The following is a 16,144-nucleotide window of genomic DNA, read 5'->3' on the forward strand; positions in this document are numbered from 1 at the left end:
GTGGGGGGGGGGGGGTTCAGGTAGGAATCGAGTACATATTTCTCACTAGGCTTGACAAAATCCAGGATCTGTTGATCAGTTATATTGACTTCTAACGTCACAATGTCAGTCTGAATACGGAGATGTGGAGCAATAGAGCCATTCTCAAGATTCTTTAATCGAGATCGCAAAGTCCATCAAAATATATTGCCTCTGGTATGGTAAACTTTGAAACTTCGAAACTTCGAAATCTAGTCTCAGCATATTGTGTTTGACTTGCAACTGTTCATTTTGACTTGTTGTGTTCAGTGGACGCACCCACCACACAATGTGCGCGTGAGAAATAGCATTCCTATTTTACCCAGTTCCAGCCCTTGGCGTTTTCATGTAACATAGCTTGGACAATTCACTTTCCGCTCACTAGTTCCAACGCTCAACACCCTTTGAAGCTTTACTACGCTCAATTGGGAGACATAGCTCACACGTGTAATGTTCCTTTCATAGGATCTTCAATACCTCCGTACTTGCTTCGAGGCTATTTAGGGGGTGCAGTGAATTCATGATACGGAATATATGTTCCCTCTTGGTTGGGGGACAGGCCACTGTTCTTCACCGTTATTCTACAGAATAGTCCACCTGCGTCGCTCGCATCTTACTGCGTAGTCCATCCATACACTTTTGCGAGTGCAGAGAGGAATCCACTGTTTGGGTAATGCCTTTGGTCACGCAGGGATATGAACTTCGTTCGTCTGGAACGGACAAAACAGCAGTCCCCACCACCACCACCACCACGAGCTCAAGCTAAACACCTGAATTACTGTACCTGAGCCGATGAACACGCTACTGCCCGACCGCACATAGATTCCCACACCTTTCCACACCAAACAGAATTGCCAAGCCAGCTTCTGGCTTCCGTGCTGCTACCTGACACGTAGGATGGGCGACCAGTGCGACAGGAAGAGGTTACTAAGGCATCGTTCGAGTTGTCCAGTGAACTGGCCGCATCGCCTGTTCAGAACTGACCAGTCAGGTGCCTCAGTTCGATAGTGAGGTGCTGGTAACAGATTGTGGGGCCGTGATCTTATCCCATTCCCAGAAAACTTTGCGCTGGACATTTTACCCCTTGTAACTGTTAGTTAGTGATCTTTGGACAAACAAAAGCTGTTGAACTCGGAAGGGAAACAAAATGAAACAACACGTGACCGCGTCACGCCAAGGAATCAACAACTGGGAAGTACTGTGCTTTTCAAGACATGCGCGAGGAATAAAAGGTCAAAGGTCGGTCTGGTCCAGCACCGGGTACTGCAATACACGTACATCCACGCAGACTTAGGTTGGATTTTGTCGCACGCACGACCATGAGAACAATAATCGTCTTAAGTGTGTTTACGTTTGACGAAAATATGTTAAGTCACCTGACCAGTTTGACTAGAACTGGTCTATCAGGTCCGGACTTACAATCACTTTGTTCATCTCCAAATGAAGCAGCACAGTTCACGTCTGCCAGCCTCATTCGCCGCTGAAACATATAACTAAGCTACTAGAATACAACACCTTTTCGAAGCTCTTGGGTGTCTACTTAACCGCTGCTTACGGCGGTGGATACATCTGTTTTTACCATGACAAATCCTCAGAGATAGGGTCAATACGTGCACAATCTGATGACATTTTAATTGTCCGCAATAATCTAAACCTTGACTTTGTTAGTTTGCCGGTTATTGGAGCAAGTACGGTTAAAACCATCNCTTATGTTCTACTTGAAACCAAATTGCACGAAATTAGCGAATATACACTCATCTGCAAACTAATTTGGTCCTTTCGAGAGACTCACCTGGAACCCAGCTGAATCTCTCGTTTATGATGTTCTCAGGCAATAATCGTCTTAAGTGTGTTTACGTTTGACGAAAATATGTTAAGTCACCCGACCAGTTTGACTAGAACTGGTCTATCAGGTCCGGACTTGCCATCAGTTTGTTCATCTCCAAATGAAGCAGCACAGTTCACGTCTGCCAACCTCATTCGCCGCTGAAACATATAACTAAGCTACTAGAATACAACACCTTTTCGAAGCTCTTGGGTGTCTACTTAACCGCTGCTTACGGCGGTGGATACATCTGTTTTTACCATGACAAATCCTCAGAGATAGGGTCAATACGTGCACAATCTGATGACATTTTGATTGTCCGCAATAATCTAAACCTTGACTTTGTTAGTTTGCCGGTTATTGGAGCAAGTACGGTTAAAACCATCCAGACCACCCATGCTTTGTCAAGTGACTTCGTAATTCTGCCATCTCTTTCCCCCCTTCTTCCGCATTTGATCAGAGTTTTGATTTCGCCGCTGCCGCAATCACCGTCACCAAATCCCGCTCAAAAGTCGTCCAGTATCTTGGTCCGTTCATGGAGGAAAAAACCAGTATACTGATGGTGATCCCAACATCCCCTTGGGGACTGTTTCGTATGCTCCAGCCATTCAAACATGATGTTTGGTTATTGCTAGCGACTTGCATCATTCTGGTAGGCTGTCTGCTCTACTACACGAATCGAAGAAGCCTGCTCAGTGCGTATAATCAAGGCATTCAAACGGAACGAACCAATGATGAAGAAGTCTCCTTTTCCGAAAACTTGTGGTGTTCAATCAAGAGTTTTTTATTTCAGGGTAAGTGGCCTGTACCGTGCGAATAGTCTAGTCTAGAATTTACCCCTCATGAGCAACGCACCGACAGACCCCGGGAAAGCTGTCGACGGGATTATGAACATGACTGACGGGCACCGGAACTACAGAGAGAAGCTGTTGAAAAAGTTTAATCTGTAACTTGTCCAAGTATCGGGTACTCACATTGCTGATCAATCGCTTTTGTTGTGATGTTCACTCATTCACCAGGAAGTTGTTGATTCGAATCTGTCCGGTGACCGGTGAGATTCCTACTACTAATCTTCCCCAGGAAGAAGGAGAAATGTAGGTTTTTCAGCAACGATTGACTTCAGTTGCAAGATAAAAGGTCAAGAATTAAGTTCCACAAGAACAGAGCTGAGAAACTTTAAAAGGCAGATAACGGGCTGGATAATATCAGTGACTTCGCCATCCACGAGTAACTCGAGTAGAACCGATCTTTGCATGAGTTCCTCTCTGAAAGGTTATATTTAACGGACCTGACAGTATTCAAAGGGCAAGCAGCTTGATGCGTAAGAGAATTCATGACTTGAGGCTGGAAATAACTGATTTTTAGACGACTGGTGCTGAAACAAGCAGTACCATTCTGGCACTTTCATGCTTAAAATGCAGCGCAGACAAAAGCCCTTTTATCTGTTCAGTGCATTTCAGCATCATCCTGTTTCCATATCTAGGCCACTCCAACTTCCATAAGCTGTTTCTAAGAGAGGAAGAATGATCACCCTTTCCGTTATGTCTCCGCCAGGTCTTGAAGTCTATCCAGTAGCGAGCTCAGCACGTACAATCTTGCTATCATTCTGGCTTCTGGCCTTGCTTACTCGCACATTCTGGCAAGCGGACATGACAGCCCACTTGACACGCAAATCGAACAAACTGCCAATTAACTCTCTGGAGGAATTCGCAGCGCAAGACAAAATCCGACCACTTTTGATAAAAGGCACTGCCACATATCAAATGTTCAAGGTAATCATAGCTGACAGCAGTTCTAATACATACAAGATTCATGTAATTGATCAGCTTGGCAAGTAAACAGTTAATCGACGTTATCGTCCTAATATTGATTGGTCCATTTCATTACAACCAGATGCATTCGAACTCTTCGGCGCACGGTGCTATTGACGACAGCACTCAAAATGGGCTACCAAAACTTTTGCTGCAGTACATTTTTCCATTCGGCTAGGGGAAATATCATTTATGAAAAAAACATTTGCAATTATCCTCAAGGGTTTTCGTTATTTTGACTGATTCAAAGACAGTCGAAACGAGTAAAATGCACAGCCTTACAATGGGAATTATGCTAAAACACGAGGTTGGTTGTAATACAGAGGCGTTGCAATTAGATTCACTTGTCAAAACTCTTTTCCCCAAGCATTAATCTGGTCACATTCAGGAGGTATTGTTGAGAAATCGTAAACGGGAGGGGGCAGTATTGAGAAGATGGAGCTAATCAGTGGTCAGTCTGCAGGATTCCTGTGAACAGAGATGCGCTACATTGAGTTGGCTCTATGGGAACCAACCAGCTAACACAATGTAACTGGGTGCCCACTGAATTGCTTAGACTGCACCACTTCGTCAGCCATTGGCATAAATGTCGCTGCCTATAGATGTAAACTTTCAGAGGCGAACCCATTTTCTGCAATTCCTTCGCATAATGTACCGTAGTAACTGTACAAAGACAGCAAGAATTGGGTGCTGGCGGGCAATCTACGGGTACTAGAAACACTAGGGACCAACGTCGGTGATGCTCCCATTGATCATGGTAGAAATACGAGGAGCTTACTGATCCCACCAAATCATTTAAAATGCAACACAAACTTCACAACTCCCATAACTTTTACGAATACCCTACAAGGACTACTATCCTGGATGAGTTTATACGTTCCTTGGATTCCTTCAATTTAGCGAAATCAAATTCGTAAGACACATGTACAAACTGTTAGTGCTCCAGTTATGACGTAATTAAGTTGATTATCAGAAGGTAACAAGCACTAACAAGAGCCTGTGATGAATAGAATAGCTAGGTGCACTTGATAAAAATAGATACAATGCGAAAAGCGAAATAAGCCAAAAAGTGACTTATCGTATGAGGACACTTGTGGAGAGTTCTTGAGTGAACTTCCGTTGACTGTTGACTTCCTGTCCTGTGCGCGCGAGTGTGCTGCGCCTATTTGTAGACCTATTTATTATGTGCAGTATGAGGAGAGGGGTGTCCCTTCGTGTTTGATGCTTGCACGAACATGAATAAAACTCAACCTGATGTGTTGAAGTTCATCAGCCTGGCGCGTTACGTAAGTGGTAGCCGCGTGAACAAAAATGGATGAGAATTTTTAGTGCACAAGTTATCGGCGAAGGTTGCAAGTGGGACAGGAATTGTCACGTGGTTTGTAACGCGTAATCTGGTGAGTGACCTCTACAGAACAACGCTGGGATGAACAGCTTTGAAATGTACGAGAATGGGACACGTATTAGGGACAATTCAGCAACACGGAAGCCAGTCACAGACACCTTTGGGTCAGCACTGTTTACCACATTTGAAAGTAAATAACATGTCAGGGTAGGCTGCATTTGCGTGCAAGCATTTGGATCAAATTTAACACTTGATGCCTCTTATACGTACATTACCTTCATTACCCAGGAAGATGAACAATTACAGGACGAAATATACACCAACAAAAATTCCAAAATCTCACACTATCAATAATTTATAATTAGCCCATATAAAGAATAAAATTTACCCGATGAGTGAAGCCCATCGGAGAGGTCATTGCTCGAGGAACCAGTCAACACGTGTGATCACGTGATGTGGAACGCGTAACTGAAGGATGGGCGGAGATATATCCTGTTTGAGTGCAAGTTAATCTCCATGCTGATCAGGCGCTGATAGCCGAATGGTTAAGAGTTCAAACTTGTATCCGGATGGTCGCAGGTTCGAAACTATCTGGGGCTTTGTTAGACGCACACTGCTGATGATTCCCAATAAGGATGAAACAGCTATACAGTGATTCCCAGCTTCTCAGCATAAATTGGGTTCACTGACAGGACGAGGTCCACACCAACACTACCAACAGATGAATTTGTCTCCCCAATGGGCGTATTACCCCTCGAGGAATGGAATCGGACAATTGCGCCACACTTGGTCAATGTGGTGGATGGTTGACTTGGGTGGATGTGGGTGCCTCAAGAAACAAAGCGGACGTACGTAGTGGCCGTCGGTCTACACAACTGTCGTGTCGCCTAGATAACTCCCAAAAAGGCCCTGTTTGAGTGCAAGTTAACCTCCATGCTGATCAGGCGCTGATAACCGAATGGTTAAGAGTTCAAACTTGTATTCGGATGGTCGCAGGTTCGAAACTCTCTGGAGTTTTGTTAAACGCACACTGCTGATGATTCCCAATAAGGATTAAACAGCTATACAGTGATTCCCAGCTTCTCAGCATAAATTGGGTTCACTGACAGGACGAGATCCACACCAACACTACCAACAGATGAATTTGTCTCCCCAATGGGCGTATTACCCCTCGAGGAATGGAATCGGACAATTGCGCCACACTTGGTCAATGTGGTGGATGGTTGACTTGGGTGGATGTGGGTGCCTCAAGAAACAAAGCGGACGTACGTAGTGGCCGTCGGTCTACACAACTGTCGTGTCGCCTAGATAACTCCCAAAAAGGCCATTAAACGGGCCAAACTCTCTTGAGTACATATTCCAATGTGACAACTACTGTCGCAGCAAGAACCGGGATCTCGATGAAGATCATGACATTACACGTTGCTCCCCTCAAAGTTTATAATGAACAATCAATATTCCCTCTGCTATATGTTTTAACAAGTAGCACACTGCGCGCAGCAGTTAGACGATTATCACTGCGGTCAAAAACAGTTCTCTGCTGTGAATAAATATTTTAGCAGAAATGTACGTGATACTAAAACCCTCACAAGTAAAGCTGGATCAGTAGCACTAACCCTCATTGTGATTCTCCGTTTTAGCAGTGAGTCAGCAGTTCCGGGATCTCCACCACCTCTCTTTGGCGTTGAGGTGGTGGAGATGCAAGTTCCGAGCCTCAGAAACTTTATCATCTTGAATGGTTTACTGAAGTGGAGGTTCGTTAGGTTCCTAAACACTACATGCTCAATATTGCAACATCAGATACAGTCCCACTGTTGTTTGTGGTGTCAAACACATCACAAATATCAACCGAACCCGAAAGCGTTTGAGTTCCGGTCGTGATGATTCAAGCTCCTCCACTATGCGCTGATGTACTGGCAGCAACACATTTTTCTCGCATTCCAACTTCGATTGCGATGGGGAGTACCGTACAAACTGCCAATCGATCCTAGAAAGAGGCTCCTCCACTATGCGCTGTTGTAGTAGCAGCAACACATTTTTCTCGCATTCCAGCTTCGATTGCGATGGGGAGTATCGTACAAACTGCCAATCGATCCTAGAAAGAGTGGAATTCGAGTCCAGTGTTGCTTCTGGGCCCGCACCGAATGAAGCGATATGGATGCAGCCGCAGTTGATACCATATCCACCCGAATGGAACATTGGTGTCCATCTGTTTATTGATTATAGGGTGACTGACGTTAGTTACTATAAGGAACTAACTGATATATCATTCGTTTTAGAAAAGGAGTTTGGTAGAAACCCACACCATTTGGTGTTTGCAGCAAGGCGCCGGCAGACGAGACTCATGACACTTTTCCAAAGCTTCGGCGGAACTCATACTTTTAATATCATGCATTATTGCTCAAGCTGAAGTCAGTGTACAGCTTTTTAGATAGCATAGCACATGGCTGGGTAATCCTCAGTAAGCCTGATTCATGATCCACTTCATTATGAAGCCATTCTGATCTATCAATCCCCAAAGACCCGAAGATGCCTCAGTAACTCGGTTAACAAAGAACAGATTACGGACTTACGTAGCAGATTTATTTGCAACTGAGTGTATTTCGTTAATTCCAACCACTTTGTCTCTCGTTAATCACAACAGGATCCAGCCGCCAGTGAAGTACACAGACGCGTGTATCAAAAGTACGTGGAACAACAATCGAATGTGACCAGTCTCTCACAGGCAGTCAAGATGATTTTGAATACTTCACAGTACGCAGTTATTGGAGGTCATCACGCCCTCAGTTATGCCACAGCAATGCACTGCCTAGAATTGGATTGGGTGTCCGACGATGGTGGAAACTATCACTTGGGGTTTGCGGCTTTACCAGGTGAAAGATACGCCGAGGCGGTTTCACTCTAGTAGGTTGATTTTATAGAGTGCATTTGAACAATTTTGTTCATTAACATAGGACCTACTAGCGCCCGTTGTTAAAGGTTACTTACTCTACACCATGTCCTCGTATAGCGTGTCCACCAAGAGGATTCCGCTTTTGCTGATCACACCAAATCTCCGCTGCTACGATGACCTGACTGGTTTTCACAGCTATGACCGGAACAACTCTGTATTCATTTCACTGTTATCCCCTAGTAGTTAAGCACCGAAGGCAAACGCCATAAATATGAAGCAGATCCCAATATCCGGTTCGAGAGAAAGTTCATCCGGTTCGAAGGTGATATACCATATGATAAATATCCATTAAAAAACGCTTTGGCACGTTTTGGCACAGAATGCCAAAAAAACAGAAGACAGACGAATTATGGTTATCCGGCTTTTCTATTTCCAAGTGCTCTTCCTATTTTAGTCAGTCCTGTCCAAAGATAACAGGTAATAGGATAAGGAAGGTCGATATCCCCCGGGCTGTTTCCAGGTGAGATCAAAAGTCATGCGCACGCGGTATGAAAAAATGAAACAATTGCTTGAAAGATTCTTGCAGCTATTTATCCTATCACTACTACCACCACTGGGAGGAAGAAGGCCTCCGCTGTGGAGTTGTTTATTGGAGAAACACTAAATGAACGGTTGCAGACTATTGGACAGGGGAGCAAAACTCTCATATGCATCTTGTTTACAAAAACTGAATATCCATCTTCTCCGTGAACGCGTCTTCCTGAACTTTCCTGGTCATTCATTGACTGTTACTTAAATGCAAGCAAATGCTAAAAAGTGACTCCACAAATTCCGTAATAGGTCTCACTCTTCAAGAGACGCGAAGCGGATTTACGAGAAGCATACTACTCCCTTGCCCCATCAGTAGTATCCACCGTTACACTGCTATTTGTATCAGGGAAATCCGAATGAAAATTCAACGAGTCGTTCATTGCTAACATCACACAGATTTCATCATTATCATCATCATCATCATCACCATCATTGTCAGCTGTAATAACTGCGTACTCGTCGTACAGTGGTTGTAGCTGCCGCAGTTTCGTTCACCGATGTTTTTTTTGGAGGGGGGGGATAGGTACAGTGGGCTGTCAAGTGGGGTGGGGTTGGAAAAGGCGCTCTGCATTGAAGGCAATAGCTTGGATGCACGAGCGCCAGATTTCAGCCCTTCTAGAGGGATATTAAATACTGTATGGTCAGCTAACAGCCACCCGTATTATTACATCATGCCAAAAATATTATGCGAGTACTAAGGGGAAGTGCATGAAGCTTCAAGTAATGCTTCCATTCTGAATTTTCTGTTATCCTGTGCTGAAAGGCCCACAAGCACTCTACATTCTTTGCATTCTAGTTGGGAAAAATCGTCTCGGAGTCCTCTGTTTAGTCACGGGGGCTGATCAGGAGTGCGATCAAATCACCTTTACATATGATGTGCACCAACCATCTTTCGATCCTGTCACGTGTTCCTGTCACGTGACTCGGTGCTGACTGGCTCTAATGTTGGCGTTTCGGATTGAAAGTTCAAGTGGCTTTTGGCTTCCGATAAAATTGTTCATGATTTGTGGAAAGTAAGGGGATTATTTTCAGGCTTTGGTTGAAAATTCATCCTGTAAAAGTCTGTCCATGCTGAAAAATCAAGAGGCTGAAATCAAGATGCTCAGTCCTCCAAATGTGGTTGGGTGTTCATAAATTCAGGACTCAAACTTCGTGATACCACCACTGCTGATCATTCCGAACAAGGTTACCACAGCCTTCTAGTCCATGTCGGCTTCTACTGTTGGCTTCTACTGCAGAATGAAATCTACACCGGATATCCACAAGTGATTCTTTCCAGCCTAATGAATATGGTATTCTTTGATGAGAATTTCGTCAGGTTATTAGCGCCCTTCGCATGTTCAGTTTCATGGACTGAGGGCAGCCACGCATCCCCTATTGAAGTCTCCGAAATAATTCTGATAAAAATACACTCCGGGAGGTGAGTTGAAGAGCTCTCTGAGAAGTCATCATTCTGCCTGTCGTGGTCAACAGTGTGTGGGCATTTGCGCTCTGGAGTTGCCATCGGGCCTTAGTTGGCATACATGACGACAAAACCTGCAGGTGAAAAAGGAATAAAAGAGCTTTCCCTACTTTTCTAGTTTTTTTTATGATAGCTTCATACNTTCCCTACTTTTCTAGTTTTTTTATGATAGCTTCATACTTCCTTGCTCTTCGTAGTCCACGATTGCGGCGGTCTGTGGATCAGGCTGAAGTCCCAAAGGCGTGTGAAGATAGATACGTGCTAAAACTATCCTTCCATATCATGCAAGTTTACAGTCGCTTGCATTTCTTATTTCTGGCAGCGTCCGGAGAAGCCACTCATAGCCATTCTTCGCTGATCTAATAGTAGAATCTTTTTGCCTGCCTTCGTCCACAGGGGGCGAAACCTTCTCGGCTCACAGGTAGTTCTATGCTCATATAATTCTGAACATCCGTGTCATTGTACCGCATAACTTGTGCGCTACACTTTAAGTATACAAGCTAGCCATCTAATGTGATCGAAAGTTTTATTTGTTGGATCATATTCTTTCGGCCTCGCAAAACAGTTTCTGCATTGGACCGACCAGAACGGATTTACCAACATACACCGGTGGGTGTGGTCTGTAAGACATGAGTTAGGGATAAGTGAGACCCAAGAGTTGCCATGTTAGGTGGAACATCGGATAAGTGGTCTTTAACCGATCTCGGGTAGCTGAGTAGTTAGGGCGCAGAATTACTGTCCAGGAGTTTCGAACCCGACAACGACTGCTCTTGTCTAGGCCTGGGCCAGCTGGCAGTGCACCAGTCCTCAAGCTTGCTTCTGGTAGAATGGCAGCCTAGCGTAGAAAGTGTGCCATTGTTGCACTATTATTTGCTATTTATTGCAACCTTTCCAATGCACATTAACGTCGCCAACATTTAAGTAGTTTCCGATCTGTCGTAGCACCTTGTACAATAAGGGTTTTCCCCATTCGACTCAAAAGTTGTTCGTCAAATCCGCAACACAATGTCCTTGAAAGCGGCCTTGTAAGTGTCACATTATTTCCGTTTTTCAGTTTATCCAAGCTGAAAGAAACCGGTGTGATTGATCGCCTTCGAAACAAATGGTGGTTCACAATGAATAAATGTGGTGTTCACGAAACTGAATATCATTCACTGGGTCTTCAGCGCTCCGCCGGAGCTCTCATCATTCTGACCGCGTTTGTCGCTTTGAGTCTGTTGTCTTTGCTGGTTGAAATGGCTTGGGACCGTCTGGCGCGTACTCGTAAGACAGTAGCTGAATCTGACCAGCGGTCGGTTGTTGATGAGAAAGGAGATTATGAATACCAGGAATATGAAGTTGAGTGAATACATTTCTGACGAACTTGAACTACGTGGATGCAATCCAGTATTTTTGTCGTGGATTTCTATTCCTCAATGATACGTTCTATTCATCTTGTGTTTGTCCACTGCTCCGTGTATCAACTTGCTGTTACATCGGTCATGCTGCTGAAGAAAATTTAGCTGGCACAAAATTAACGTCAGCTGAAATTTCAGACTGGCAAATCCCACCTCGTATCAAGGAACCCGTCGTACATTCACGCATGGATGACTCACGCCGTTAATCGTGTACGCAACGGCTAATTTTACGCTACTGTGTGACATCCCTCTGGTCTGAGGTATTGCGATAATTATTGATTTCATAACTGTCTGAACGCCATGTCTTCAGTGTTGCCGAATTTACAAAATCTCCTCACTCATTTGATGCAAATATTCTTTTTACCGCTTGAAGCCTGGGATGTTTTGAATTCCAAGACGGTCACCTGGGTGGATTCGTCCAACACTGTGCTAGAGATGTAGTGTGCGCACATTTAAGAACCATCAAAACGACAAAATAGTGTATGGGGGCATCCTCTTTAATTTGCTCTGCCTAATAAGGACTTTCCACCAAGTTTGGGGAACTTATGAATTTTCCGAAATTAGAGGAGGCTGCCTGTGTGCAGCACATTCAACTGAAGAACATGATAAACGAGAGATTCAACTGAGTATCTCGTGAAAACCAAATTGATTTGCAAATGAGTGTATTTGTCAAAATCAGTCCAATTTGGGTTCAAGTAGAACATAAGGTTGACGGAAACTCGGGGACTGCGCCTACCTGGTGAGCCCAAGAAGGGCGAAACCGGTCGTGGGCTGTCGAAGAGTTTTCAGCCACCTTGTGAGTAGTTTCATTTATGAAAATACACAGCGATATCTCGAATATCGTACCAACTGAAACATGAGATGGCCTGCGTACAGCACATTCAGTTGAAGAACATCCTAAACGAGAGATTCAATTGAGTCTCCAGTGAAAACCAAATTGATTTGCGAATGAATGTAGTTGTCGCAAGATGTAAACTCTAGTTGGCAGGTTGTTTCAGCGCCATACTGTGCTGTACTGCCTGCCTGAGTTGGGAGTTTACATTACTGAATAATTAGTTAGAGATCTGAGCTAATCGTAAGAGTACCAGACTCACTACCTTAAGCGTGTGGTGCGTTAGTCAAGATTTTCTTCCCAATACTTACAATAAAAATAAAATTATAATATAATATAGTAAAGAAATATTTGGCTAGCGTTTTTGGCCTGATTGGAGGTAAATACTGGAACTCTACTGAATAAGAACTAAAGTTAGGTTTCCAGATGAAAAAGCTAAATCAATGTACACATATGTAGGTGTATATATGCATATAAACGTTTATGTGTATTCATATATATATGACCTCAATTCCCAACTTCTCGAGAGTAGGCTACAGTTCCCTAACCATACTGCGGGCCACAAAGGCTGGAACCGGGTTCTTCAAGGCTCACTTGTCCGACGGGACGTAGTCTGAGAAAGGACAGCGAGATACCGTGCAGGACAAGCGACATTTCAAGTATGTAATGGGACGATATTCGAGCTATCCTAACACGTACCTTCAATGCAGGTTGAGGAAATCCAAAGTTAATATTGTCGATACCTGATTTGGTAACATCGTTTTTAATTGCCTGTTCTAGATCACCATTTAATGTAATTATTGATCCAATAACGGTTTACTAGATGTAACAAAGTACATTTCAATCTTGTCCCAATGGGTTCATCGTGCATTGGAACCAACGCCAGGGATATGTAAGACAGATATTCATCATGTGATGAAAGTTCTTAAAGGAGTAGTATCAAATGCTAGACTTATACCCGATGAGCTCATCTGAATGTGAAATAAATCTCGACACATCATTTTGCGAATATTACCAAACTAGGTTGTCTTGGTCACACAGAACGCTAGCAGTTTGCTGGTCATGCGCCCTTGTGTGTCATAGCTTGTTCAGAGGTGTCGAAGACCCTTAAAACATGTGGATTTATGATGGTCAGATTCCTGGCCTTTTTTGGTGGCTAAAACGATGGGAATCGCAAAAATCCACCTAAGGTGTGGTAGTGTTTTCTAGTGATAGTACATACTACAAAAAAAGCTCGCGAATGATGGCCGCTGTGGGCTTTTCTGGGTGGTGTACCTCTGGAGCTGATCAGCGGACCAACTTACCAGCGTGTATGGTGGATCTTAAGAGGAACAGGTGTCGAACTAGCGGGACTGACCAGTTCACCGAGCTCGGTAATTTTGTTGTAAGCGTGCCGTCACCAGTCGTATTAACATCATCATTGTGCAGAAGAGCAATGAAACTCGAGTCCTTTGATTTAATGTTTTTGTATGGCCTGATTGGAATGATCCTGCCGCAACAGGAGGGTGTTGTGAATACAAATTGTTAATCTACACATTTTGTTTTTTTTCTGCTCCTGATTTCTTTGCTCAAGCATTTTTTCGAGCAGAACCTTAGCAGTCCCCATCCCACAGTTCGTCATGATTCCGGGAAGCCGTTTGAATACACGGTCGTGCTAACAGCGGAATATTCGATTCACAAATTGCTTATCAAACGAAATCCTAATACGTTTGATTCACTCATGCGTAGGTAAAAATTTATTCTGAACCCACAGGCTACAGTTACAGAGTCGAATGTGGGTGAGCTCTCTAAGTGATCAGGCTTTCATCAATCTCTACCGGTTGAAGAAAAACAAAGCAGCTGAAGCTACTGTTGGAATGAACGCGATGTGTGTCCAGTTCTTCTGGGGAACCGTCTTTTCTGACTACTATTTAACAAACCGAGGGGCTTCCGTGAACCTCATCAAGAACGGACAATGGGTGATGCTCGGTTAGTACATCCGAGTACAACAAGTACAGCTGATAATGATGGATGCATCCGAATGAGTTCACAAACACACACACACACAAGTTAGACGAAACCATCTCTCATTAAGAGCCGGCCCATGGCTACTGTATAAATCCGGATACATCGCTACAATGTAACAATTTTTTCGATTTCTTTCCTAAACCACTGCTTCGCTTTCCTAGGCATTGAATCATCCTTGAATGGAAAACTGATATACATAGACCAGTCCATCACTGGACCTGCCTTTGATGCTTGTTGTACGGAAGACCTTGGTAGACCTAGATCGTCAGTTTTGGAGCGCGATTCGTTGTCCACCCGAACTTATTTTACGCAAACGATTGTCCAACTGCCCTTAAGTTATCATAGTCCTTGTCTCATCAGTTTGCATGATGCACTCAGACCATTCTAGAGAGTCCGGGTGAAGAGTGTACTGTACGCTAAGCCGTCTGTGCAAGTTGATTTTTGGTCCGACAAAGAGTCCGAGTGAAGCTACGGCGTCTGTGCAAGTTGATTTTTGGTCCGACAACCAAGTGTCAGAACCTTTTTTCTCTTCTCCTACGGTGTCTTTTTCAGATTAAGACTGAAAACCGCTCAACTGTTCGCCATAAGTGCGACCACCAGTCCAAAAATTAGGGAAATTTCCCCTCAAGGTCCACAGAATTGAGCTTTGTGGAACCTTATTCCACCCAGTTTGTGCAAAAACACATTAAACACCGAGCGAGGAAAACTGCTGATGATTTTGGATTCAATGTGTAAAATTAACGGTTGTGAGGTGCTTAAAAAGCATAATAATTGTTATTAGATTGCAGCGTAAAACACTCAACGAGTCGGCGTTTCACGGAGCACCAATCCAGTGCAGTCCACATCACCGACGTCTCACGTAAACGCGCCAGAAGGTGACAAGCTACACCCAGTCTCGCGGCTTCACCATCTGTACTCTTCATAAGAACATATTTTGTCATATTTCCATATTTCTGTATTTCTAGTTTGATGGCTCAAAGTTAAAGGAACGATCCGACATTCACTTCCGGCGTATTGTCACTGACTGAGAAAATAGACCATGTTTGTGAAGCTGTTGATTAGGTGGGCGATTTGGTTGCCATTCCCAGGCCAGCTGAAGATGGAACTTCGGTCGCTTTTAAAGAAGATCTAGTCGTGTAAGTGTAACCAATCCATGCTGATAAGCCGACAAGCACTGTCTAGCTTTGCAGCGTAGATTGACTCCACTTACAGGATAAAATCTCCGTTGAAAAACTGCTACTGTTCTGCATGTCCAATGTTCAGCTCGTATTTAGCGATGAAAGCTGTCTACAGAAAGGCGGAGTTTTGTTGGAATTTCCTTTGGGTCCGCATGTGGTAGATCTATGCATCAGTAGATTTGGAAGTTAACAACCAAATGCACTCAGTGCAGAATACAGGACGTATTTTGTAAAACTCAACTGAGTGACACGCGAAATCACAAGTCAAGAATGGGGCGTTCTTGGGAATTGTCAACAAAATGTGGTACTACACGTACAAACCTCAAATTACGAGGATTTCCGTCTAACTGTTGAATGAAGTTGTGCAAGATAGTACGGAGAGAACTGCGAATCGATTTGAGTTCGTGACAAACGCGCGGGCACAGGGTGCCCGTTATCCACACAATGTTCTCAGCTGCAAAGCCTTCACGAGTGGAGTAAAACTTTCTACGCCAAAATGTTGCATTTTGTTGCGTATGTGCTTAAGCCAAAAACCGTCCTAATCTATGCTCATATTTTTGCAGCTCACCAAATTTCATTGTTCACTGAAGCAATCAGGCCTCTGGCTGAAAAGTCTTGTGGGATAATTTCCCAGAATCGCCGAGACCCCGGGATGCCTAAATGGGGCTTAATAGTTTGGACTGATACTCTCAATTTAATTACTCGATTGCTTCGGTCCATCAGGAACTTTCGAAAATTCAATTTCATTGTGCGAATACTGAGAAGCGGCGCACAGCACGTGGTAG

At 43.9% G+C, this 16,144-nt stretch overlaps 1 protein-coding gene across 1 annotated transcript in view; it reads left to right on the forward strand.

Annotated features, from left to right (window-relative positions):
• Positions 1 to 11,291, forward strand: part of T265_07724 (hypothetical protein) — a gene marked incomplete at both ends in the record, with an annotated part of 13,307 nt that extends 2,016 nt beyond the window's left edge. Inside the window, 4 exons of the mRNA XM_009173320.1 lie at positions 2,304 to 2,637; positions 3,347 to 3,615; positions 7,644 to 7,903; positions 11,000 to 11,291. Of these exons, the coding sequence (XP_009171584.1) occupies positions 2,304 to 2,637; positions 3,347 to 3,615; positions 7,644 to 7,903; positions 11,000 to 11,291 (1,155 nt within the window). The remainder of the gene's footprint in view (positions 1 to 2,303; positions 2,638 to 3,346; positions 3,616 to 7,643; positions 7,904 to 10,999) is intronic.
• Positions 11,292 to 16,144: the final 4,853 nt, after the last annotated feature.

Source organism: Opisthorchis viverrini, assembly GCF_000715545.1.
Source record: "Opisthorchis viverrini unplaced genomic scaffold opera_v5_184, whole genome shotgun sequence".
In the NCBI taxonomy this organism is placed as follows: Eukaryota; Metazoa; Platyhelminthes; class Trematoda; order Opisthorchiida; family Opisthorchiidae; genus Opisthorchis; species Opisthorchis viverrini.